The sequence below is a fragment of the Ochlerotatus camptorhynchus genome, unplaced genomic scaffold, assembly GCF_037179485.1.
Source record: "Ochlerotatus camptorhynchus isolate MF236.1 unplaced genomic scaffold, CSIRO-AGI_Acam_v1.1 ptg000577l, whole genome shotgun sequence".
NCBI classification, from domain to species: domain Eukaryota; kingdom Metazoa; phylum Arthropoda; class Insecta; order Diptera; family Culicidae; genus Ochlerotatus; species Ochlerotatus camptorhynchus.
In genome coordinates, this window is record NW_027041058.1 from 2,634,403 (window position 1) to 2,660,686 (window position 26,284).

At 39.8% G+C, this 26,284-nt stretch overlaps 3 protein-coding genes across 4 annotated transcripts in view; 1 reads left to right on the plus strand and 2 right to left on the minus strand.

Annotated features, from left to right (window-relative positions):
- Window positions 1-26,284, plus strand: part of SLO2 (slowpoke 2) — a 566,463-nt gene that overhangs the window by 283,350 nt on the left and 256,829 nt on the right. The window lies entirely within an intron of this gene.
- On the minus strand, window positions 2,478-24,109 carry LOC135713690 (uncharacterized). 2 transcript variants are annotated; one of them, XM_065236873.1, is made up of 2 exons: window positions 24,061-24,109; window positions 2,478-6,043 (listed from the first exon to the last, which is right to left on the minus strand). In XM_065236873.1, exon 2 carries the CDS (start codon window positions 6,034-6,036, stop codon window positions 2,593-2,595), a length of 3,444 nt encoding a protein of 1,147 aa, XP_065092945.1. In that variant the 5' UTR covers window positions 6,037-6,043; window positions 24,061-24,109; the 3' UTR covers window positions 2,478-2,592. The 2 variants fall into 2 exon arrangements, with proteins under 2 accessions (XP_065092945.1, XP_065092944.1); XM_065236872.1 differs by lacking the exon at window positions 24,061-24,109 and adding an exon at window positions 6,725-7,245 and having other exon boundaries at window positions 2,478-6,661.
- On the minus strand, window positions 20,526-24,889 carry LOC135713689 (uncharacterized). Its single transcript, XM_065236871.1, has 2 exons — window positions 24,721-24,889; window positions 20,526-24,643 (listed from the first exon to the last, which is right to left on the minus strand). The coding sequence occupies exon 2, from the start codon at window positions 24,635-24,637 to the stop codon at window positions 20,540-20,542; it is 4,098 nt and encodes a 1,365-aa protein (XP_065092943.1). The 5' UTR covers window positions 24,638-24,643; window positions 24,721-24,889; the 3' UTR covers window positions 20,526-20,539.

Consider the following 26,284-nt stretch of genomic DNA (forward strand, 5'->3'; position numbering starts at 1 on the left):
GCTGAAATTTGACCTTTTTTTTAATCTCTAACAGGTCCAAGTTGTGCGGGATTCTACGTATATCCGAAAGACTTCCTCTTCAATTACATAATTATATCATGTAATATAGGCTGTCTTGCAATGAGCACTCATACATCTAGTTTTTACTGGAAATCCTATGTATGAGTGCTCATTGCAAGACAGCATATATTACATGATATAAGCCATAGTCTGTCCAGGGTATAATGCTCAATAAATGATAAAAGATTACTTTTCAATATTATCCACCTCTACATAACGTACTTTTCTTATACTTAATAAAAAGGTTGCTAACACTTTGATATACGACTCCACCCCCTGCAAATATAAATAAGCACTTTATTTACTTTTCTAAACAAGTTCTGAATGCACGGCCAATGAAAACGACTCAAAATTGAGTAATAGTTACTCATATTTGAGTTCAGGTTACTCAAATTCGCGAAAACGTAGCTCACCCAGAGAATGAGTCAATTTTTCGACGCTTTTTCGAGGAAAACTTCTCGAATATGAGGAAAACTGAATGTGGTTGTAGTCGTTCCACTAGTGCACTTCTAAACGTGTGTAAAATTTTCTTAAATTTTCCACATATTCAAGAAGTTTTTCCCGGGAAAGTGTCGCAAAATTTATTCACACTATGAGTGACCTACGTTTTAGCGATTTTGAGTAATCTGAACTCAAATGTGGGTAGCATTTTTTGTACATGTGGGATTAGTTTGAAAGGTATTTTTTTTTCTAAATCATTAAAAATGAACTCACGCCGACCCACGCCGCCACGCCGCCGCCGCCGAAAGCAAACGGCGTGACGCCGCCACGCCGCCGCCGCCGGCAGAAAATAACATATCACGCCGCCGCCGAAAATATTTTGATCGGCGCACAGTAGAAATGTTGATGTCAAAACTGCATTAGAATTATTCTCATGAGTGCTTGATCATTGGAAAACTAATAATCGGTCGTTTCGTCTCTTGATAGTGAGAGGACCTGTTTTCTCATTGTCACATGACGGCCGTGATATTTACCAGCTCTGGTTGAGGCACATTAGCAGCCCTGTTTTATAACTTTTCAGATTCAAGCAGCACGATGTGCAACCAAATGGTACTCGATTATCACGACTGGGCTTGGGGAGAACGTTTATTTCATGAAAACAGTGATAAAATTATCATTTTTTATTTGTACATTTTTAAAACAGTTTTTTTATGGAAAAAATAAATAAAAAGCGTATATTGAAACAGCTTACGAGAGTTATTTCCCATCGATTGGTGTGTTTGGATTTTAATTTCATCTATAAATGACAAAGTTATAAGCGTTTAAAACCTTACACATTTTCGTGACGATCACAATTTTAGATTTTCAATTTACCACTAGTGCCTTCCCGTAAGACGTAGTCCACGTCAAAATCGTATCAAAATATGTTATCAACATGATTTCAAAAACATTATTCGATATCATTTTGATAGTAATTTGATGTCCGACTTTGCTCAGGATACGTCGGCACTGTAAAGTTTATTCGATTGTGCCTAGTAAAATAAAGTAATTATAATAATAATAATAATAATAATAAACTGGTTGGTAAACTCTCGAAAAAAAAAATTCCGAGCTATGATTCTTCAAACATTACAAGTTTGCCGTTGAACATTTTACAGAAGGCATCGTGTTCGGAGTGTTAAGGAAATCAAACAATGTACTCATATCACTCGCCTAGTGATCAATTTAAATTAGTAGCACGTCATTACAAACCATGTGACCTGCACTGTTCTTCACTCTGCCACCATCGCTCGTCCGTGGGTTAATCGTAAATGCTGGATTGTGGGGACGCAGGGTGTGCTACAAACAAAGCACTTAAGAAAAAGTGCACACTTGCACAGAAAGTAACCCCCTTCAGCCTTCACACCACTACCAACCACCGTTCAGAACGACCAAACAGTGGAATGCTGATGGTGGTTGGCACGTCATTGCTTTTGTTTTATTTTATTTTCGTACGCTCCTTCGGTGACCGAATCTCCAAATGGAGCCGTAGAATTCTTGCCGATAGTCATCATTAAAATGTGCTTGCACCCGAGAGATGTCGGTTGGGAAATTGCAGCGCAAGCACGATCTCCACCCATCTCCCCCACCCTCTGATGGAAGCTTTCGTGTGGCAAAGCTTACTGTGAACAATGCGTTTGGGTGGGAGAGAGCGAAAGTTTGGGAGAGATTGCGGAGAGCGTGCTCTGAGAGAATCAGTTGGTCTTTTATAAAATGATATTCCAGAAGAATTATGTCCCGGGTGCGTGTCTTTGCTGGGGAACATTGGTAGCACGCTAAGAGCTTTTTTTTTCCAGCGAATGGGGACGAAAGTGTTGCTAGTATTAAGATGGGTTAGTTTATTCTAACGACTACAATTAACGGATTTCTCTGTTTTCATTTTCAGGTGAGCAATTGTTCCTAATTTGAGAGAAAAACAAACGTGATTTTCCGTAACGGGTAAGTCGTGCTGTTTTATTTCTTTGATTGTCTACTGATGGATCACGCTTAATTTTAAATTTTCATGCAAGTGACCAGATTTTCTGAACATTTCTTAAGAATTAATGTAACTCCTTAAATTTTGCTACAAACCTGTATAAGCTTTTCATAATTTTCAGTCTGTAATTTAAAATGTGCTTTAATATCAAGAATGCATAGAGCTTCTCTCAATTTTACCAACATGTCGTAGGTAATTTTATGGGACTTAAATATAGTGTTTTCCTTCAACATAATGATTTCATAGCTGCCACCACTGTAGCTCCGCTCGGCTTGTCTCCTGATAAGGTCCTCCTCCACGAAGTCACTCGAAAAGAAGGTCTGAATCACGTGAACTTCTCGTTCCACCGGCTCATGTATTCCGGATTCCTCTGAGGTTTCGATCGCCAGCACAGCTACCTCATCGGTTGAAATTTCGTGCTCAGTGAGGTTCTCCCCATTTGACGCCGTTTCGATGGCTGTCACAATCATTCGTTTGAGCTGCGATGTAAATTCAATCCGGAATTGCCGCATCCTCAGCTTGTTCTCGAAGAAAACCAACACCGAGCAGTTTCTTTCAATGGCCGCGGTGATGCCGCCCATGATGGCAATCAACCACTCCAGTTGTGATGAAACTAACAAGAAGTTCTTCTTGGAATTGAACCTTGTTGGACAGAGATCTCCTGGAAGGAGCTCTTCAAACACGTGCATTTTGCTGGCAATTTTCATCATTGAGCTCTGGTATCGGTCCAAGGGCTCGCTTCCAAAGCTCAAAATCAACGGAAAACTGTTCAAAAGGTTTGCGTAGGGGAATGATAGAACATTCAACGATAAGTATCCGTAATTTTTGTGACCTCCTTCAATCTGCTGAAAGTTTGGCTGTTTCTGGTTCAGATAAGATGCCACATTGGTGTAATCAGCGAATGCGTTATCTGTTGAAGGCTGTGCCGTTTTAGGTCCATCGCTTGTAAGTTGCGAACGGCTGTGAATCATGGATTCCAAATGCCATTTCAAAAGGGTTTTGTTATAGAAGCCTTTGACCTGCATTGATGGCCCTACAGGTATTTTATAATATGTTGATGCATCTCGAAATGCCCGTAGCTTACACATTTCCGGAAGATCAGACAGATCGATGAATTTTTCGATTCGCTCCAAACTTATTTCCACGTCAGAGTTGAATATTTTCTCTTGTAGCAAGCCAAGCCCAGGAATGGTGGGGATCACGAACCGCTCGAATGCCTGTCCCAGTTTATTTTCCAAGAGCAAAACATCAATGTCATCGATGAGAAGAATTGATTCGTTATTTTGTTGCGGTTGCTGGTCTGAAGAGTTACTGTCCGCAGTTCCAAGTCCGAGACATTGGTTCATATGGTTGGTGTATTTTTCGAACAGTGCCTTGGAACATTCCCTAGCCATATCGTCCACCGATCCAAATGTCACCATGGAATCAAGGGTGAAGTTTTTTAATAGCTCCAGTAAAGTTGTTGCATTTCTTCTGGCTAAATTACTGTTGAAACAAACGATTTGAACCTTGTTTTTGAATAGAACGAGCAATGCAGCGGTTAATCCTAGCACCAGCTCCTTACCTTCTCGGGTGGACGTAATCAGCAGTCTATGTTTAAGATCATTTAGATCCAGTGAGAAAAGACGCAGTACACTATAAATGTGCTTGTAGCAGGGTTTGACTAAAGTGCTCCCATTTTTGGAAACAATGAGCGACCACACTGCGCTCAAACCAGCAAGAATTTTCGGCAACATATCTCGTTTGAACTTTTCTGTCCAGCCAGTTACAGGCCGTGGCATAGGACGAATAACATGCGAAACTATGTAATTGATTCTCGCTTCCCGTGTCAGTTCGTTAGTTTGCGTTATGTGCCTGTCGAATTCAGCTATATAATTCTTAAGCGCAGTTTCTAAGCATGTAGCTTCAGGACCCCCAATTTCGGAAATAAGCTTTAACGTCTCTTCATCATCGATTGAATTAATATCGAAATCCTTCAATTTCGAGTCGCTCACCTGCAACAATCTATTGCCAAAATCTTCCAGCGATCTACTCTTCTCAATTGCTTGGGCAAATGGTTCACCCATCTTCGTTAGAAATTCCTCGAAGCACGAAAAGTCCGGTTGTCCTCTGAGGTAGAGTATGGCGCTTCTGATGGAGTTGATCGAATAGGTCATGGCATCCAGCTGATCCTCAACGGATAGGCGGTGTCCTTCCGTCCAGCTTTGTTTCGATGCGAGTTCGTCTACGTATTGCAGCAACACCTGCACCACTTCGAGTTGATAGTGCCGGGGAATTTCATCGCCATCATGCAATGCTCGATAAACCTTAACGAATCCTTCCATATCCGCAACTTTCAAGCACTCATGTTCAGTGTCTTTCCATCGGTTGTCTACCGGAGCGATGAATTGGCCACGCAGCAACAGAGTACGTTTGTCCGACGGAGGAAGCTGTATGAGCCATTCGAACGGAAGGTCACTTATATCATCCAGAAGATGCTTGAAAGCCTTGAAAAACGTAGACGATTTATCCGATGAAACGTTTTTATTCGCTGCTTGAAAGATGATTTGCCGAAGTATAGCCTCAAGTTGATCGCAATCGATTCCAAAATGTTTCCGTGGGAGCTTTGCCAAACAACAGCTGATCATTTCATTGCACTCCAGCAAAACCGGCTCCACAGTGGTCCGATCGTGCTGAGACGATTTCATGTCTGCCAGCGATCTCAACGAATCGTGCGTGATTCTCCGGAGGCATTCCAATGTTTCGCTTTGAAAGTCCTCAGATGCAATGAAGCTCACGTAGGATTTAAAGAAACTCGAAAGCAACTCCATTTTGTCGAAATCGGCATCCACCAGGTCCTTCATGTAGTCATCCAAAAGGCACAGCCATATGCGAACTGATTCGGTGATCACGTCCATGTTCTGGAACAGTTTGAACTCATACGGGAAGCGGCTTGTGCGGAAAGGTCCGCCCGGTTCGAAGTGGTTTGCCAGCCTAGCTAGCATTTGAAGTTGTTGTCTGAGACATTTGCTGTATGGAGTTGGGTACTCTTCCTGTAAGTTGGTCACCTCCCAACCAAGTGCCTCGCTGTAGATGATTGCATTGTCAGTTTTGGTGTGTGCTCCAAGCTGCTCAGCTACTTCCTGCAAACTTTTGCACACGTAAAGGAAGATAGGATTGGACAATGGGTCGAGATTATTGAGTTGCTCGTCATTGATTTCTTTAGCTTTCGTCAGCAATTTGGAGAAGATCATTGGCAAGGCAGCTTCAAATATGACCTGGTTGAGCGTGGTCAACTCGTTAAACAGATTCACGTCCTCGGTGGAAACGTACAGAATGTGGTCGTCAAGCAGCTGGTTTAGTTTATCGTTCATGGTTGATGGACAAATGGCTGTAAGTTGAGCTCTATGGACGTTCAGTGCTTCCTGAATGGCATCATTGATGAACTCGTCTGACAATGAGGAATCGTTCAAATGACCAAGAATTTCATTCCGTTGGATCAATTTGAGAGTCATTGTGACATAGTTGTCAAGTGCCGACATTGTTTCACTTGATAGACGTGAACAGTGCAGTGAATAATCATGTTTTTTCAACAGAACGCGCAACAGCATCACATCTCGTTTGTGATCGATATTTGCCCCTGATGCTAGTTTATCAAGATTCACCTTCAGAACACCCTCTGCCTTTTTGCATTCCTCCAGCAGTTCATCCAGCAATACTTTCCCTACCTTCAAGTGGTTCAGAAGCATCCGCACTGCCTCCTCGAAATCGACAGCCCCGTCCAGGTCAACCGTTCCATCCATACTAACCTTAGCAATGTACCGTCTGTGCGACATCAGAAGACAATCTTCCCCGTTCAGCTTCCACAATTCATCACCCAGGTAAAACTCTCCCGAATACGGAAGACCACCATCGTCCAAATCTCGTCGCTCAATGAATTGCCGCCCGTCGTGGTGAACGATTGTAGCCATTTTGGAATGGAGGCTCACTTTTTGGAAATCCACCGAACTCACATCACTTCCTGCGATGCTGCTTCTGCCACCGGAATAGATTGACCACTCCAAATCCCGGGTATGCGAATCTCCGCCTTCGGATAGTATTTCAATCGAACCAATTGACGCATCGTCTTTTGCCGTTTCGTTGTCGTTCATGGTGTTTTGATGAAAACTGAAATCGTAAGTAAATCATTTTAATCCACTGCTGAAGTGCACTGATGATTAATTGTATTACTAGAGAAACTTCTGTGACAGGTTTCAGATCACTTTGCAGCTTTGCACTGTTGAAAACCAATCGTAGCATACAGAATTACTTGGTCTTGATTAGAAATACTCAGAGGGAGAGATGGGCGGAGAGAATGTTTTGAGCCAAATGAACTGTCATAATCTGAGCCAATCGAACATTCCAATTAGAATTTTTCTTATTCTTACTAGAATAAATTTGAGAGTATTGCAATCGAACAGAAATCCAATCACCTTTATGTTTTGTCTGCTTCTCAAATTCAACTAGTTTTTGGAATCAAAAACAATATTCTAACTCTATTGATTAATTGATCTTCGCCGGTTAACGAATGGCACCAAGAAATGTGCAAAATATTGCGATGCAATCAATTATTATTTTGCACCTATATCGAATAAAAAATACAAGTCATTTGAAATTTTAGCTTCTAGCAAGGGTTGCAAGATAATTTAGGAACAAATCCCTGCTGCCGAATTGTATTTTGTTTTCTCCGCCTATCTCTCCCTCTGAGCATTTCTAGTCTTGATACACTGTTATTGGCGCTGATGGATCCGTCGAAAAATTTGCTCTTCCAGTAAATATACACAGAAATTCAAAACAACCCAAAATTAAGTTCTTTTCACTCATCTCCCATGTTCCGTACGATAAGCCAAATTTGGGTAAACCTAAGAGAAAAGATGACAATACGGGGGCGAAAATGAACCACTTTTCTGTCAAACGTGAACCAGCTCCTGATTGGCTGATTTCATGTGTGTAAGATAGAGATAGAGATAGATAAAGATAGGGATAGAGATAGAAATAAAAGAGGAAGAAGCCAATTGTCACCTCTTCCTCTTAGGGGTAAACCGGCTCAAAGCAGTTTGCATTTAAGCACGGCAAAAAAAAATTTAAGAGCAAATTTTCATTATGTCGTAAGTAACATTCAAACCGATCCGAGAAAAATAAAGTTTTGTTTTGATGACCGAAATTTTTTTCCTATTTCCAATTAAACACATATAATCTCATAGTGATAGCAATGTTTAACATATTTAGCCGGGTTTTTAATCATACAAAGGCAAATCGCTAGCTTTCATGCTAAGAAATACTGGTTTTTGAGTCAAAAGTTATTATACGTCGTTTGGTGGCCCCTATTGTTACTTAAGTCAAAGTGTATTTACCAGGATATTCGGGAGAATTATTAATTACGTCTCCTTACGTGCAGCCCATTCATCATTTTAGGACCACCGAAATCATCTTAGCAACAAACAGTTCGATTTATTCACTTTAATAATGAGAAAGCGAAACGATGAAAGTACACTTTTCACGGGTTTCTCAGTGCTGTTACTTAAGGCAAACGGCATCTCCATAGAAATCGGTGACTTAAGTAACATCGAAAACTATTTTGATCGGAAGGTGATTACGTCAAAAAGCAATTTGACTGGTACATAAATTTAAAAATGGGATGTGATCCTATATTCGGACAGTAGGGTTACGGTATGTAATGTGGGTCTAGTCCTTTCATTCGGCCTATCACGCAAATAAATAATTAATTAAGGAATATTACACAAAAAATAAGGAAAATATTGATCACTGATGGTTGATAAATGTGTACCACACACAAATCAATTTATATCACAACATTTCAATACATTTTCAGCTCTCGTAAGTAATAAAACTGGTTGAGAATATCACAATGTTCGGAGTTTTTAGCCGCCATGACTTATAAGGTTAAGATGGGAAGGTTGACTGACGATCATCAAATGGCCTGATTATGGCATTTATTGATTGGAATTACCTGATAATACACACTAGACGTAAAACTTACAGTTGCTGTTTGAATATTTTATGTTTATTTTAATTGTTTAACAACGTTTTCACAAGTAAAACATGGACCCAACTTTAGGGACACATTTCTTTTCTATGTTCCTAACTATGGCCCATGAAATTCATTTGACAGCATATAGCAATAAGAGTAACGTCAACAATGTTGTTTTGCATTTGGATGATAAGGAACGAACAGGAAGGGAGATTTTTTCTGCCAAACCTGTATAATGAACATCACAATGTTCTGATTTAGATATTCTGCGGTCAAAAGACGATAAGCGAAATTTTTAATTTTTAATTTTTAAATTGAGTGATTTAATGTAGTTTTCGTAAAATTTTCTCTAAGAAATGTTTTGAGGAATGAAGAGCATTAAGTTAACAGTGATAGTGATAAAAAAAAATACATCAGAAAACGTTACCAAGAGCGTTTTTTTGAGGATCAAACAAGATAGGACGAAGTTGCATCCATAAATAGACCCAATTTGGGGACAATAGACCCATATTACATACATTTCCCTCGTGAGTTATTGTCTTAAAAAAAGTAAGTTTTTCAACTTTTCGTGGTTTCTGATAGCAAACGACATGATAAGCATATCTAAGCATACCATTTAGCAGTAGAATATCGTTTGCAGGTAAATTCATTGATGAGTTATGATTAAAAACGTAATCGATGGCTGCATATTAGACCGAGGTTAGGGACGTATACCCTATATAGTGTAATAGCAGGAGCATCGATTGACACTGATAGCTCGACTTTGTTTACCTTTGTTACATTCGACGTAATGAAAATTTGCTCTTGAATTACCCATCGCTAAGTTATTTTCAATTTTTTTTCTACCCAAAATTAAGTTCAATTAACTCAAATTTGGGTATATCGCATTTTACTCAATTTTGGCTTCTCGTACGGAACTAGACGGTTGAGTCGAATCTTTCGTTCTATTTTTGACAACAATAGCGAGAGAAAATGAAACGGGCAGAGGTCAAATAACTCAAATTTGAGTTCAAAAAACCCAAGCGGTGGGTAGTTTTGTTTTTCTGTGTAAGACAGTTTCTTATGGGAATTTTCCGAATTTTCGGTGGAGTGAAAGCCATGTTTCACGCACAGTCTGACGTTTGCTTATGGATTTTCTCATAGGAGTAAAGAGCTACAGAGTCGCCGTCAACGCCAATTGTTTTGATTTTACGGGTCGTACACTCAAAGGATTTTCAAATCTAAATAGATTAAAAGTTACGCTAAATTGCAACTCTCCTGACCGACGCATAGCTTGATATAAAGAGAGAGAATGCTTCAAGAGTCAAACTTCGTCAGCATCGTCGTGTACAGCCTCCGGGATCGCGCTTTGGCCGTCGTATTTTGTTTATCATCGCGATTTGGAGTCATTACCTTCTTGTAAGTCGATAGTCCGGCTCGTTTTTTGGCTCGATGCACGGTTGTAGACGATACACCCAGCTTATTTGCGGCATCTCGGAGAGAGAGGTTAGGGTTTCGCTTGAAACTACCGGCAACTCTCTTTGTCGTCTCAGCGGCTTCCGGTTTTCGATTTCCCCCCGATCCAGACTTCCTGGCTGTCGACAAACGTTCCCCAAACACTTTAATTACATTTGTAACGGTTGATTTGGCAACTTTTAGCGATTTTGCCAACTTTGCGTGCGAGTAGCTCGGATTTTCGCGATGCGCGAGCAAAATTTTGATACGCTGCTCTTCTTGCTTGGACGGCATTTTGACAACTGAAGAGTGAATTCCAAAATCAAAATAGGAGCAACATTCTACACACACACCTTCAAAATGAGGGGTGTTCAGGTTTTTTAAATGCAAAATTGAAAAAAAAAAGGTCAAGTTGATATTTACCAAATTTTGACCGTATTACCCTTAAGTATAAAAATGGTTTATACGTGACATAGCATTAAATAGAAATATACCTGAAATGCATACGTACGATTTATTTAGAATGCTTTTATGGCTTCTTTTTTAGTGCGTGATCTTAATTTTTGTTTACATATGAAATAAAAGCTAGTCATGAAGAATAGTTTATTCATAACATAACAGTTTCTTTAGAGGAAACCAATAAACTAATCAATCGCAGCTCCCAGCACAGATTGACGAATCTACGGAAATTCCCCCACGGCCTGGCCTGAACGCAGCTTGAGATCCTCGTTGAGATCGATACCAAGGGAAGATGTAAAGGATCTGACGTTGCTGCTGCTAGTTGACTTGTTTTGTTTTTTTTCTCTAATTTCGGACGAGTTTGGCACTTGGTATATACACTGAATAAATTCTCCATCTTTATTCGGACTTAGCATACTTTTGAAAGCAAATTTTAATCGGAATAATGTTTATATATTGGCTAATCGTAGAATGCTTAAAATTTAATCTTGTTTCGTTTTGTAATATTTTTTAGTGTAAATAGAAATCCTCTCCTCTGAGCAGAGATGCCAGGCTTAAAAAAATGTCTGGCGAAAATCTGGCACAGCAAATTAACATAGGAAGCTGTCAGTTTTCTCAAAAAATCTGTCTGGCAGAGTAAAAATTTCTCTGGCTGTGCCAGATAAATGTGGCAACCTGGCAACGCTGCCTCTGAGGAAGAGATGTGTATAGTCGCTATATTCATAGTCTGGCGGATAGAATCTCGGGGAATGAGGTACAGAGAGAGGTGAAGCAGATCGTGAAATATTGTTGTATTAGTAAACCAAAAAATCAACGTAAATGCAAGTAGTGACGTCACTAATTGCTTGTATCGTACAGGGGTTTTACTCACACAACTTAACCGATTGCTTCACCTCGGTAATCCAGCTCATTGAATCTCGGGAACCAATTGAGCTGTCAAATAGCGAAATAAATCGAGCAAATCACGACAAACAACAGAAAAGAGCACATCATCAATATATTGCAAACAAGATTCGCCTACGCAAATTAATACCATCTTTGGGTTTGGGAAAGTTTCCCCTATGCGATGATGCTGGTAATTTGCGTTCTTTTGGCGTGGAAAGAATAATCAACGAATTGTTTATAAAATTGATAGTACCTTTTCAATTGCTGGTCTACAATATATTGAATTTGTTTCGCTTTTTGATAAATCGAAATTCTATCCGCCAAACTATGAATTTAGCGACTATACACGGTAAGAAAAAAGTTGGAGGGTTGTGTACAAGACACAACCGCATTGTTGACATAGGACTACGAAGTTTTTTACGGTTCGGACGTTTTCGAAGATGTCACGCAGCAAGAGAATGCATACGATGAGGGTTTCTCAGTTAATGAAAGTGAAACGGAAAAAATGTTCCGCAATTGTATCCTCCCTATTCGTACACACCGGAAGATCGAAGGCGAATGTCACTTCGACTTGTTTCATCTAGGAACCATTCTCTGATGACTGTGTTGGGGAAGCAGCACATGCATGTACGTAATTGGTGGATTTGTTAGTTATTTAGAAGCTTTTGGACAATGCTTGACATTTACCACTTTTTCAATAGTTTCAATTTAAAAATCAACAGTCAAGAGCATTGTTATCGATGCGTAGAAATGTTTCTGATCGATTGGTTATAAAATAATTGAATTTGGTCCAGGGGCAGCTAAGTTATTAACGTTCAAAATCTTTCATAATTTCATTTTTCGCTTTACATAAATTGTATCCCCATCTTCCCGAAAGACGTAGTCCTACGTTAAAAGTACCCAACGGAAAGTTCACTTTTGCCTACTTTTGACTAGTTTGTCTCCTTTTCTCCTTCTAATGTTGTCAAAAACGGAGCAGCAAAACCACCCAACAGGGGTAGTAAAGTGTGGGAATCCAACGTTGAGTATAATCATATTTACCTACTGTTGGGTACAACTAACTTACTTTTAGTTAAAAAGCCTGTGGAAAATTCCATACGAACTGCACACAAGTAAGTGAAAATTACTTTGACCCGCTTTACCTACATTTGGGTTCCTGCCGAGATGAGTGAAAAGACCTTAATTTTGGGTACTTTTTTATAACCATGTATAGAGATGAGCGGAGATAATGGGCCGTATGAATAAAAAGAGTTTACTTTACTTTCCCGTGCTATTCTTACGGGAAAAGTAAAGTAAACGTTTTTATTCATACGACCTAATGTTCTGTAGGATTGGGCGATCTTGGATCAATCTTTGGAAGATCGATCTTTTTCATCCCGATATCCGATTTTTCGGATCGATTTCCGCATGAACGCGAACCATAACTTAACCTTACCGAAAATGGTTAAACATTGTTTATAATCCTTGCTAAACTTTAACTGAAATGGTTATGGAACTTTAACTGAACGTTTGTGTGATAAAGTTTTAACCTTATGCATTATGGTTCTTTGGAAGTGAACCTTACAAATAATAGGTTGTAAAGAACCACCCAACTAACATTTTCTACTTTGCAAGCCAACTTTTGCAGCGTTGTGCTGTAAAAAAGCTGAAAAAAAGCTGCAGATACAGCTACAAGCAGAAGCTAGCAAAATTGTTTTGTAGAGCGTTTACTCAACTTTTTCACAACCATTATTCAATTTACCAATCTCACTGAATAACAACAGCCAATAAACGCTAATGTAACTTTTATACATATCCTAATCAACTTTCAACTTGTAGCTGCAAAACCAAGCTAATAAAGTGAATATATTACTCATTTGATGGCTTCTACACAACCAACCACTCCTGCTGAATAACATAAACATCAAAAGTGTTTTTTCAACAACTAAACAACCTGTACTCAGCTAATCAACTGTGTTAGCCCTACTTTGGACGCATTTTTACAGGCAGCTAGGTTTATTTTTAGACATGTGCACTTTTACAGCTTCTACCACAAACGAAGTGACAGACGACTAACTGGCGAAGAAATCAATTAAAATAATGTGGTTCGCTGTAATAGAATTTTCATAGAAGCTTGTGCCATCATCCACCAGATGGGATAGTATTTTTGTTTTGGTTTTGCACGAAGTTGATTTTGTGTACAATGATTCTTTGACAGTGTGCAAAGAGTGTATATCATTTTGTCATTTTTTTATGCATTCCAGTTTTGAGTAGAGTGAAAGAGATAGAACCAAAACATTCTAGTACATTTGGTGAAAATGCTAGTTCAATCCAGTAGTAGTGTTGCCATGTGGTGCAATTCAGTAGTAGTGGTGTTGCCTGAAAAATTGCAATAGCAGGTTAGTCACCAAAGTTTTCGAGCCGTTCCGTCTGTCACTTCGTTTGTGATGCTACATTTGATGAAATTATATAGTGGGGAGTGGGCATCTTCAGCGGTGGTCCAAGTCCTGGTTTTGGTCTATTTTTTAGAACAAACACAAAAACACTGCTGCACCGGTGTTCCAAATTTTGTTTTATACCGGATCTAATCTGCATAATTTTGAATCTGGTATATGATTTGATCTATTTTCGTCACAATTTGGAACAAGAAAAATACTGTTCCAAATCACTCTACACGCTCGTTCGAGCTAACTCAAAATTGAGTAAAAATTCACAAAAAAGCTTCTACTCAGTTGAATAAGATCTAGTTTTGCCAATATTAATTTTCTCTTGAGTTAATGTTACTCAAATTCATAAATCACGATTACGCATACTATGACGTTTCAAAGCATGATATGAAATTGAGTAACTTGTACTCAATTTTGAGTTAGCTCGAACGAGCGTGTGTTGGGTTTTTTGACAGACGATGGGAAATAAACCAAAACAAATAGATTCTTCAGTCAGGTGCTTGTTCGTGGCAGTCTTTCGTTTTCTGTCGGTGATTTATTCGATTAATGATAAATTTGTTTGCTTTCTGTTCAGTTGAAGGTAAGTTGTAATCAAATTGAGCATCCTGGAAGTTGAACAACAAAGAAATTTTTCCTGTAGAATGTCACAGCCACATCCCAAGCGAGGTAGCAACTGGTTGGAGGAGGAAGACGAACAGTTATGTCGATCGTGGCTAGCTATTTCGAAGGATGCTGTCAAAGGAACAGACCAGCATAGGGGAGATTTTTGGAAGGCCGTGAAAGACCACGCACAGTCCCAAATTCCGTCTTTCGCCAGTCTGATGGAATACGGCAGCGATTCAGGATGCTGAGCCACCATGTGGCTAAATTTGTAGGTTGCTTCGCGTTCGTAAACAGGCAGTGGAACAACCAACGACGACCGCTTTCAGGAGGCAAGGAAAATTTTTCTCAAAGAAATGAAACTGAAAACATTTAAAATTCAGCATTGCTACGAAATTTTGAAAAACGAGCCAAAGTTCAAGGAGCTTCAAGATTCCCGGATTTTAATGAAGCCAAAACGGAAAGCTAACGTCTCAGCAACCAGTGGTAAGTTTGAAATCTGGTAACTGTTATTAGTTTAGAAATCATGGACATTTTAATTGCCGAGAGCGATTCTGTATGCCAGCCCTCAACATCGAAAAACAGTTCAACTCCACGACCGGTTGGACAGAAAAGAGCTTAAATGCTGCAACAAATCAAAGACTCTAAAGCCAATGTTTCGTGGGATGAAGTACTGCAGGAAATGAAAAAGAAAAACGAAATTCTTGAATTTCAAACCAAGGAAATCCAACGTGTATCAGATATAAAAATAATCACGACACCACTGGAAGGACTAGACGAGATGTCCAAGAATCTTCTACAACGACTGAAGGAAGATTTGATGGTTAAATTCAAATTTTCCTTCTTTTCCTTGGTATTGTCCTTTGAGTGCCACTGGACAGTTTCTCCATTTCCAATGCATGCAATCCAAGGATCCTACCATGCCAGGGAAACCTCGTTCTGCATTTTCAAGCATCAGGCTTCTTACCTCTTCCGGTGTAGGTGTGCGCAAGTATTGTGGGCCGTATATCTTAATGACAGCTTCGCAAAAATGTCTCAGAGTTAGTAGGCTGGTTGATTCTCCAATTCTCAAGTTCTCATCAAACGAGCTTGCCGAAGCCCCGTAAGCCAGTATCCTTAAGGCAGCAGTACATTTTTGCAGTGGACTAAGGCCAATTTTTCCAGCTGCATCGCATCGCAGCTTGAAAAAGTCATCAGATGACTCCAAATCTCGCATAATTTTAAGAAACCTGGTCCTCGGTACGCGGAAACGTCGAAGAAAATGTTTTTCATCATAGGTCGGCGTTTCGCTGAAGTAGTCATCAAACAATTTCTGATGACCGGAACGGAAATTACGATCCACATTAGGGCGTCTTCCAGGACGCGAGCCTTTCCGTTTTAGGTTATGATTTTCTGCTGCCAAATCACAAGAAATATATGATTATTATTAGGTATGATTCAATCAATGAATTTGCGGCTCACCTTCAGCCAAACGAAAAAGCAAATATTCTTCATTATCTTCCGATAGCGAGACACTGCTGGCAGTAAAGATTACTTGGTCAAACCAATCCATCTTTTGAAAACAAATATTTGAATCCGGATTCAAAAACTCTGCCCCACTCGAAAATGGTTGAATGTTTGACAGTTAAGAAAAAAAAATACATCACCGTTGCATAAACATCAATGCTGATCTATTTTGGCTGGTTCTACCGAGGGGGACGACTCTATCTACGATGCAAAAAAGATTGTGTTTTGCTGTGGCTAGCTGCGCGCACGCTGAGTAGATAGAAAGAAGATTGATGACGATTCTGAAGATTTCCTGCAAAAAATTGATGAGCGATGCAAGTAGATGCGACAAATGAAAGAAGATTGTTCGAAGATTGATTCGCTAGTGTGAGATTTGTTGAGCATCTAAACTTGAGATTTAGATGTGTCGCCCCCCTCGGGTTCTACTTAGTTTTCACTGTTCCAAATCCAGTATAAAGTTGGTCCAAAAATAGACCACCGCTGAAGACTCCCTAAATGATATTACGTCATTTTTAGGTTTTTTATTTGTTATTGTGGCCAAAATCGAGACCCAAAGGTATTCGATTTTGGCAACACGATTTTTTTTAGATAATCATAAATGGCTTTTTTCCAAAAATTTTCAACACTCCACTTAGGATTGATTCTTATTGTTAAGCCATTTTAGCACTCAATTGTGACATGTCAAAAAAATCTCAACTTTGACAACATAGATGAAACAGACTTGTTGCCAAAATCGAGATCCATCTGTACTCTGAGAACTTTCAAAACAGAATTTCAAGATCTTCTTGGTGACCTGAAACCCTCAGAACGCTTTTAAACTCCAAGAAATTCTAGAGCTCTATAACTGCAAGAATTTTCAGAACTGCCAGGATCTGCTGGAGCTCCAATGAATCTTAGAAGTCTTTGGAATATTCTAGAAGTTATAATATGTACTGTAAGATCTTTCAAAATTTAAATCACTACATGACTTATAGCAGCGTTTCTCAATCTATGGGTCGCGACCCACTGGTGGGTCGTGGGCTGTGATTTGGTGGGTCACAGAAACTCAGGAAACTTGGTCTTGTGTTTTCGAAATTGAGTTAATAAGCTAGAAAAAATGGCTTAAATTTCAAACTATTTAAATAAGAGAATTTTGCGACTTTTGGGCTATTTTGGCATTTTTAAGATTGTTTTAAAACTATCGCCGAAACAAAAATATTTGAGGTAAATTTAAACGTAAACTCAGTTTGTTCTGGCCACAAACATAATTTAGGTTGATTTCAAACGTATTCCATGTTTGAAGTTATGTGAAATCAATGTTTAAAATAAAAATAATGTTACGTTTATTTCAAAAATATTCGTGTTGAAAATAAACGTATTTATTTTTGTTTGGTTTGACAGCTATACGAACAATAATAAGTATGTTTATTTTAAACATGCTTTTCATGTTTAAAATAAACATACATATTTTTAAATTATTTTAATAGTTGAGTGCAGGGTAAAGCAAAATAAAACGATTTGCAAAGAAATGAAAATAAAAAGATCTTCGGGCAGAGCATCTTAATTCCTGCTCTTTTTCGGGTGCGATTAAGGGTGACCTGTGGGTATTGGGGATGAGTGGACTCGTCGGGGTGGGTGTCAGTTCAGTGGAAGCGGTGCAAATTTGTGTTATTAACGTCGTTTTGATAACGGCGCCGGTGGTGTAGTGGTAAGCGTGATTACCTCTCACCCCAGCAGGCCTGGGTTCAATCCCAGTCGGCGCCGCCGGGATGTTCTGAGGCATAACATTTCTGATCACGCCTTCCTTCGGATGGGAAGTAAAGCCGTTGGTCCCCGGTTCATGAGTTGATGGGTCGATAGATAGGGTCCAGGTGTGGGAGCTGCCTTCCTGGCACGGCGGTAGCATTGGTGCTCAGCACGGAAAACAAGATCGACGGAAAAAACAAACCAAAGGAAAAAAAAAAAAAAACGTCGTTTTGCCGTTTCTGCCTCGGTTTCTGCCACTGTTCCTCATACCGGTTCATTTCTATGTTCGGTGTCGGAGGAGGATCCAGAATGGATTCGGAATGGATGATAGTTTTCTGTTGAGGTTGAACAAGGCTGGGGAAACTTTTGCCGAATGTAACAAGAAGGAAATAAAAACGCCTGACACGCTAAAAACCGTTTACCCAAATCCTATATTGTTGAAATAAACATGCGTTTGAATTTAATTCAAACATAAATATTTTCGTTTTAAACATGCTTTCAATTTACTTTGAATTATTCAGATGTTTAAAGAGTAAACATTTATATTTTTGCAAAATTTGTATCCGTGTTTTAGGGTCGTTTTGCAAATTTAAACCGAGAAAGTGTTTTTTCGAAAAATTTGATGTGTTAAAATCATTTTCGCGTTGACCATTTTGCTCAACATCAACAATGACATCAATCCTAGCTCTGAAGCAGTGCTGTAAATTCTCAAAATCATTTGAACATTTTTGATGAAAATGAGAAAAGTAGCTATTCGCTATCAAAGGGGACCTCCTCCGAATGGGTGATATCAGTTGCTTAGTCATTTGACGAAGGCATGGATCATTCTCATTTGAGAAACGCTATATATCATTCGATTGAGTGTAACCTACACACAAACGGAGCTCTGGTCGACATTCCGGCGAAAATGCTAAGCCAACCCGACACCAACCTGACTTCTATCAAACCCCAACCCGATGTTGACCCGACATTGACCCGACATTGACCCGACATAAACCCAAACTTGACCCGACATTAACACGACATTGGGTCGACATCGACCTTAAATTAGCCTTACATTGATCCGACATCGGGTCGACTTGTCTGTTCGGGATCATTTTCCTGGATTTTTTCCATACTCCACTGTCGTATATCAAATGATACTGAGTGACTCAATTGACAGTGATAATGAGCTTCGAATGAGAAAGGGGCTCTTCAAATTATGGTCATGTGAGAATTCGTTTACACAGAATTGATTGAATGGTTGTAGTGGTTCATCTTCAATCGAATGATATGAAAATTTACAGCACTGCTCTGAAGTTCAGGTTAGGAAAAAAGTTAGGTTAAAACAAAACGTCAGCTATTGTTGGTAAACAAACCGACAGCATTGTTGATAGCATTCCCCCATGCACTCAAAAATATAACTACCCATAAATCTAAAAACCCTACTACTGCGTGCACTTCCATTCTATTACCGAGAACCATGATTTTTCGATAAATTCCTTCCACGCTATTGGTCCTGACCTTTCGGTCCATGCTGGAAAGACTAGCTATTCTCTCAATAACTGGTGCAATGAGCAGCACACCAAGTATGGCACTAGATGCTCTGCTTTATCTGCTTCCGTCGCATCAATTTATTCAATTAGAAGCCGAAAGGAGTGCATTAAGGATCCAACGGTCACAGCACTTCCTTGAAGGTGCTCTTAGAGGACATATGAGCATCCTAAAATGTTCAATATTGATTCTCTTGTGATTCTCTTGTGAAACAAAATGTACAATGTAGCAGATCCGGATCGCGAATTGTGGGAAAATGGGGGACCAAACACTCGTCCAAGATCAATTGTCTTTTATACAGACGGCTCTAGATTGGATAATCGTGAAGGAGCAGGGTAACAGGTCTAGGAATAAATATCTCAATATCTATGGGCTACTGGCCTACCGTGTTCTAACCAGAAGTCCAAGCAATTCTTGAATGTTCAAAAATTTGCTTGCGTAGAAATTATAGACATCCGAATATCTGCATTATGTCTGATAGCCAAGCAGCACTGAATGCTTTGAAATCAACAGCATGTAATTCTAAACTTGTACGGGAATGTGCAATGTCACTAAAAAAATTGGCCTGCCACCAAGTGAACCTATTTTGGGTTTCTGGTCACTGCGGAATTCAAAGGAATGAGAAAGCCGACACACTAGCTAGACTTGGATCATCTCAACAATTCATAGGACCAGAACCATTCTGTGGATTTTCGCTTGCTGTTTTAGAATGGAGTTCAAGAAATGGGAAAAAATGAAAGTGGAGACCAATTGGAACAACACTCTCATTGCTAGGCAGTCGAAACGGTTTATTAATCCGAGCATTTCAATGACTAGCAAAATTCTTGAACTATCAAGGAAAGGTCTCAGTATGTACACTGGTTTAATAACAGGACACTGTCCATGTAAATGTCATTTTTTTCGTGATTTGTTTTTCATCGATCTTGTTTTCCGTGCTGATGTGCTCAAAAGGTTCCCGAGATTATATCCACCAGACTATGAATAAGGCGACCGTATGAGACACAGGTAGGGGAGGTGCTACTACTGTACCTTTCGACCAATTACAGTAATTGATGGTAAGCTCCCTTCTAGAGTTATGTACTTTAACTATTTTGTTTGTATTACTTCTGCGTGAAGTTAACGACTTACATAGTTGAAGATGCTAATTTCAAATAACAGACTACAGTGGTCATTCTTATACAATATATGTTTATCTTTAAAAAGCTCTTTTTCTTTATAGTTATGACCTTTAAGAAGAAGTTTCTTAGAACATATGGACTAAATTAGCACTATTTAGTAACAATAGGTTCAACCAAAATACATTACTCTATTTTAATTTCTTGAATTCAGTGGACACCATGGAATATAAAAAAAAAACTCATCTGTACGTATGTTCTTCTCTTATTTATTAAATCATCAAATAAAATATGTTAAAAGTGAAATATACTTTTGATTACAATTGGTTGTTTAAAATGACTCAATAAGCTGTTCGATAAGTTCATATTTTTCCATGTGGCAAGTCAAAGAATTATTTGCCAGTCCAAAAGGTCGATGTGCTCTCAATGTTACCAGCAAGTCATAAGACAATGTATCTTTTTCATTTTCTTCTGCAATCGATAAGTGCTTCCTCAACACAATCAGCTCATAGCTTCCGCAGCCATGGCTCCGCTCGGCTTGTCTCCTTATTAGATCTTCCTCCTTGCTGTCACACGACCAGAAGGTCTGAATAACGTGAACCTCTCGATCTTCTGCAATTGGTGGATCTGTTTCAATTGCCAGCACAGTTACCTCGTCGACTGCAATTTCGTCCGCGGAGAGATTCTCTCCATTCGACGCCGTTTTGATGGCTGTCACACTCAGATGCTTGAGATGCAATGCGAATTTACTTTGAAATGTCTGCATCTCCAGGGCACTTTTGAAGAAAACCAACACCGAGCAGTTTCTATCGATGGCCGCATTGATTGCTACCATTATAGAAATCATCCAATCCCATTCATAATTTGAATCAACACAAAGGAAGCCCTTCTTGGAATCAAATTGCGTCGAAATCGTGTCCAATGGGTTTCGTTTGGCAATTTTGTGATGGATTTTGTAGTGATCGCGAAGAGTAATTTCCTCGTAGCCATCTAGCGGAGCACTTGCGAAACCAAATACCAACGGAAAGCTCTTTAGCAGATGTTCATAAGGGAAGGGAATACATCCCATTGTCAGGTATCCATAATTTTTGTAGCCATTAACGGTCTGCTGAAAGTCTGATTTTTTCAATTTAAAGTAATTGAAGCATCTTGCCTGCTGATTTTTAACATCAAATTTATTTTTTACCATCATCACTCCACCGCTAGAAATTCGCAAATTGTTATCGTTGCTTTGTTTGTAACGAAAATATCTAAAATGATCGTTGAGAAGAGATTGGTTTGTGTGTTGTGTTCCATGAAATTGTTTGTCTTCATATACTGTATAAGTCTGAGGTCTAGCCAACCATGCTTGTAATTTGACGATTTCCGGATCTCTTGAACGCATTATGGACCTATATATTTGATCCTCTTCATAGCGGCCCAAGGAGATCCTCTCCTCTTGTATCAGCCCTAATCCAGGAATGGTTGGCATGACAAATCGCTCAAACACCTGTCCCAAAGTACTTCTTCGAAGGAGGATATCAATATCATCAATTAGGAGAACGGATCGTTTATCATCAGGTGCATATTTCGGCCGATTATTTCCATTCATTTCCATACCGAGACACTCGTGTATATACGCGGCAAACTTGTCGTAAACTTTTTTGGATCGGTCCCTCGCCATATCGTCCACAGATCCGAAGGAAATGTCGGAGTGGATCGAAAAGCTCTTGAACACTTCAATTAAATGGATCGATTTTCTCCTGGCTAAATTGCTGTTATAACAAGCAATCAGGACCTTGTGTCCGTACAGAGCCAATAAGGCAGCGGTCAGCCCAAGAACACATTCTTTCCCCTGTTGGGTTGATATGTAGAGCAATCTATACAAATCATCATGGTTCGGATTTCGATCACCGAAAAGGCTGAGAATACAACTTATCTGCAGAGTGGAAGGTTTCACCAACTTCTCCGAACTGCTGCCGTTTTTGGAAACAATGAGAGACCATACTGCGCTCAATCCGGCGAGTACTTCTGGCAACTCGTGTTTGAACTTCGCTGTCCAACTCGTTGCCAGCTGTGGCCTTATTTTAAGCATCACATCCGAAACAATTTGTTCGATTCTGTTTTCACGTGGCAATTGGACAGTTTCCGTTATGAGCTTGTCGAATTGAGCGGAATATTTTTCGAAACCATTTGTCAAAAGCCCCTTCGATGTGCTGCCTTCGAAAAGATCGATCAATGGCTCTTTGGGCGTTTCCCCATGAGGAGGATCTATTGCTGCCGAGTCGTTCGTCGGTGACATTGGAATGCGATAATCTTCCAGTCTTCTCTCCTCGATCGCATGGGAAAATGATTCTCCAATCTTTTGCAAAAACTCTTCGAAACAGGAGTAGTCCGACTGTCTATTGAGGTAGAGGAGGGGATTTCTGATGGAGTCGATCATATTGATCATAGCACGCAGTTGATGCTTATCCGAAGGTAGCTTTCCTTCATAGCAACTTTGCTCTGCAGCTATTTTATCCAGCAACACTTGGATCGCTTTGAGTTGATAGTGCTTGGGAATCTCTTCGCCGTTATGCAACAGTTTGTACATCTTAACAAAACCTTCCGGATCCACAACTTTCAGGCACTCATGTTCGGTGTCTTTCCAACGGTTGTCTACCGGAACGACGAATTGGCCTCGAAGCAACGAATTCCTGCTTTCCGACGGAACAAGCTGTAGGTACCATTCAAGCGGAAGATCACTTAGGTCTTTCAGAAGTTGCTTAAACAGAATAGAAAATTCAGTCGATTCCTGCGATGTAACATTCTTATTCATGGCTTGACCGACGATTCGCTGAAGTGTGGCTTGAATTTGATCGCAATCGTTACCAAAATGTTCGCACAGGAACTTATCCAAGCAGCTGCTAATCATATCGTTGTACTCCAGTAAAACCGAAGCTACAGTGGTCCGATCGTGCTGAGACGATTTCATGTCTGCCAGCGATCTCAACGAATCGTGCGTGATTCTCCGGAGGCATTCCAATGTTTCGCTTTGAAAATCCTCAGATGCAATGAAGCTCACGTAGGATTTGAAGAAACACGAAAGCATTTGCAGTTTGTCGACATCAGCTTGTACCAGGTCCTTCATGCAGTCGTCCAAGAGGCACATCCATACGCGAACTGGTTCAGGAATCGCGTCCATGTTCTGGAACAGTTTGAATTCATACGGGAAGCGGCTTGTGCGGAAAGGTCCACCCGGTTCGAAATGATTTGCGAGCGCGGCAAGAATGTGGAGTTGCTGTCTGAGACATTCATTGTATGAATTATGGGACTCTTCCTGTAGGTTGGTTACCTCCCATCCAAGTGCCTCGCTATAGATGATTGCATTGTCAGCTTTGGTGTGCGCTCCAAGCTGCTCAGCAACTTCCTGCAAGCTCTTGCACATGTACAGGAAGATACGATTGGACAGTGGTTCGAAATCAGCAAGCTGCTCGTCATTGATGTCTCGTATTCTTGTCAGAAATTTGGAGAAGATCATCGGCACGGCAGCTTCAAATAGGGCATGGTTGAGTGTCGTCATATCAGAAAACATATTCATATCATCCGTGGAAACGTACAGAATGTGATCATCAGGTAGCTCTTTGAGTTTATCCAACAAGTTTGATGGACAAATGACTGCTAGCCGAGCTCGGTGGATAGTCAATGCTTTATGGATTGCAACATTAATGAACTCGTCTGATAATGAGGGATCGTTGATATGGTTAAGAAATGCATTCCGTTGGAGCAATTTGAGAGTCATTGTCACATAGTTGTCCAACGCTGACATGGTTTCCATTGATAAACGTGAAATATTAATCAAATCATGCTTAAAATTCATGTTCAGTGAATTACCATGCTTCTGTAACAGAATGCGCACGAGCATCACATCCCGTTTATGGTCAATGTATTTTCCTGATTCACCGGCAGGTTTATCAAGAATCATTTCCAGAACGCTCTTTGCCTTGTTGCATTCCTCCAGCTGTTCGTCCAGTAAAACTTTCACCACCTTCAAGTGCTTCAGAAGCATCCGCACTGCCTCCTCGAAATCGACAGCCCCGTCCAGGTCAACCGTTCCATCCATACTAACCTTAGCAATGTACCGTCTGTGCGACATCAGAAGACAATCTTCCCCGTTCAGCTTCCACAATTCATCACCCAGGTAAAACTCTCCCGAATACGGAAGACCACCATCGTCCAAATCTCGTCGCTCAATGAATTGCCGCCCGTCGTGATGAACGATTGTAGCCATTTTGGAATGGAGGCTCACTTTTTGGAAATCCACCGAACTCACATCACTTCCTGCGATGCTGCTTCTGTCAGCGGAATAGATTGACCACTCCGAATTTCTGTCGTCGGATAGTACTTCAATCGATATTTTGTCTTTCGGCATATCATCATCCGGCTCATCGAGCTGAAAGATGCTGTTCATTGCTGTCTGTTGGAATATGGAGAATTTAAATCATTGTTTTGAACGCTGCTTGGCACAAATAGAAAATTATCCACAATACTCACTGTGTGCAGTTTTCACTGGTACTAAATGGAGATGCTATGAACGTTCACTAAGGACGATAGCAATCAACTGCTACAAAAACTAATTTCAAATCTCGTGATAGGTACCTATTTTAGTTTCGCGTTTTGGTTGTTACTTTTTTCTACCCCAGAGCGCCTTGATGTGTACAGCACTCCAGAACTGAGTGGTGCGGAGAAACACGAAATGGTTGTCAAAAAGAATCCAACTGGTGCTGTCAAAAAGAATCCAACGATCTAGAGCTGCTAAAAGTGGTACTTTTCTTATACAATCCTCTTTGGCAGAGAAAGTATTGTGGTCAATGTTGAAAATATTGTCATTTCGGCATTTTTTTACTAATATTCTTCAACAAAAAACTTGCTCAAATACTCGGATGTAAACAATGTAACGAACGAACGAACCTGCACGAACTGCTGAAGGAAGAATGCAAACAAACTTTATAAGAGTCATGTGGGTAGGTGCACTCCCAACACCATGTACACGTTATTTATGGAGCAAATTGTGAACTTTCGACAGCATGTATATGCAAATTGTGAGCAGTGCATTAGCAAAACAATTTGTGATATCGGAAAATTTTCAAGTTGTTTCCTACTGACTTGCAAAACAAAAACGGCTATGTTCGCAGTACCCAGCTCCAGAAGAATAATTCGACAGTGAGCATGCATTAGGGCGTAAACGCGATGATCGATTCTCTTCGTCGATTTGCTGTTTTGTTAATAACTCAATAGAAATAACGTTTCTCGGTGCTTTTCATAGCCGCTTAACTGTAGCAATGCAACGGCACCGGTGGTGTAGTCACTCAAAAAAAAAATAGCACATATCTAATGGATGAAAACCATGTGAATTTCTCATAGTTTCCATGTGATCACATAGCTAAAAATCCCACCATAAAATCAATATGAGAATATTATGAGGCCGATGAAATTCATATGAAAAATCATGTAAACCTAACGTGATCGCATAAATGATATGTGAAATACAGAATTCTCAGAATTCCATTTATTTTGTGTATGGATGAAAATCATTTCGACAGTGAGCATGCATAAGCGCGTAAACGCGATGATCGATTCTCTTCGTCGCTTTTCTCTTTTGTTAATAACTCGCTAGATTTTACAACATGCTAACATGCATTTTGCTAACATGAAGCTTTAGTGTGATGATTTATTAACTAGAGAATGATCTTTAGAAGAGGGTAGGTGGATAGTTCCGTTAGAGTACGGCAGTATGAAAAATTGAATAGAAGTTGAAAATGAGCGAAGGGCCATTAATGCGACAGTTTTTGAAGATAGACGCACATTTTTGCCTAACCCGTACGATGTACGCGGGGACTTGAAGTATGTCTCCAAGTCCACAGGCCATACTTCAAGTCCCCGCGTACATCGTACGGGTTAGGCAAAAATTAATTATTTAACATTAAGAAAAAAAAATATATTCTTCAGATCGATCATTATGCATAGCTGAGATTTTTGTTTCTCATGGTTTTTGCATTCTAAATATTTTCTCATTGTTAAATTATCTAAAATAAAGTTATATCCAAGGATATATAGA

Bases quoted from the DNA above. Each gene is read 5' to 3' on its own strand.
- LOC135713690 (XM_065236872.1), bottom strand. From the start codon at position 6,645: ATGAACGACAACGAAACGGCAAAAGACGATGCGTCAATTGGTTCGATT.
- LOC135713689 (XM_065236871.1), bottom strand. From the start codon at position 24,637: ATGAACAGCATCTTTCAGCTCGATGAGCCGGATGATGATATGCCGAAA.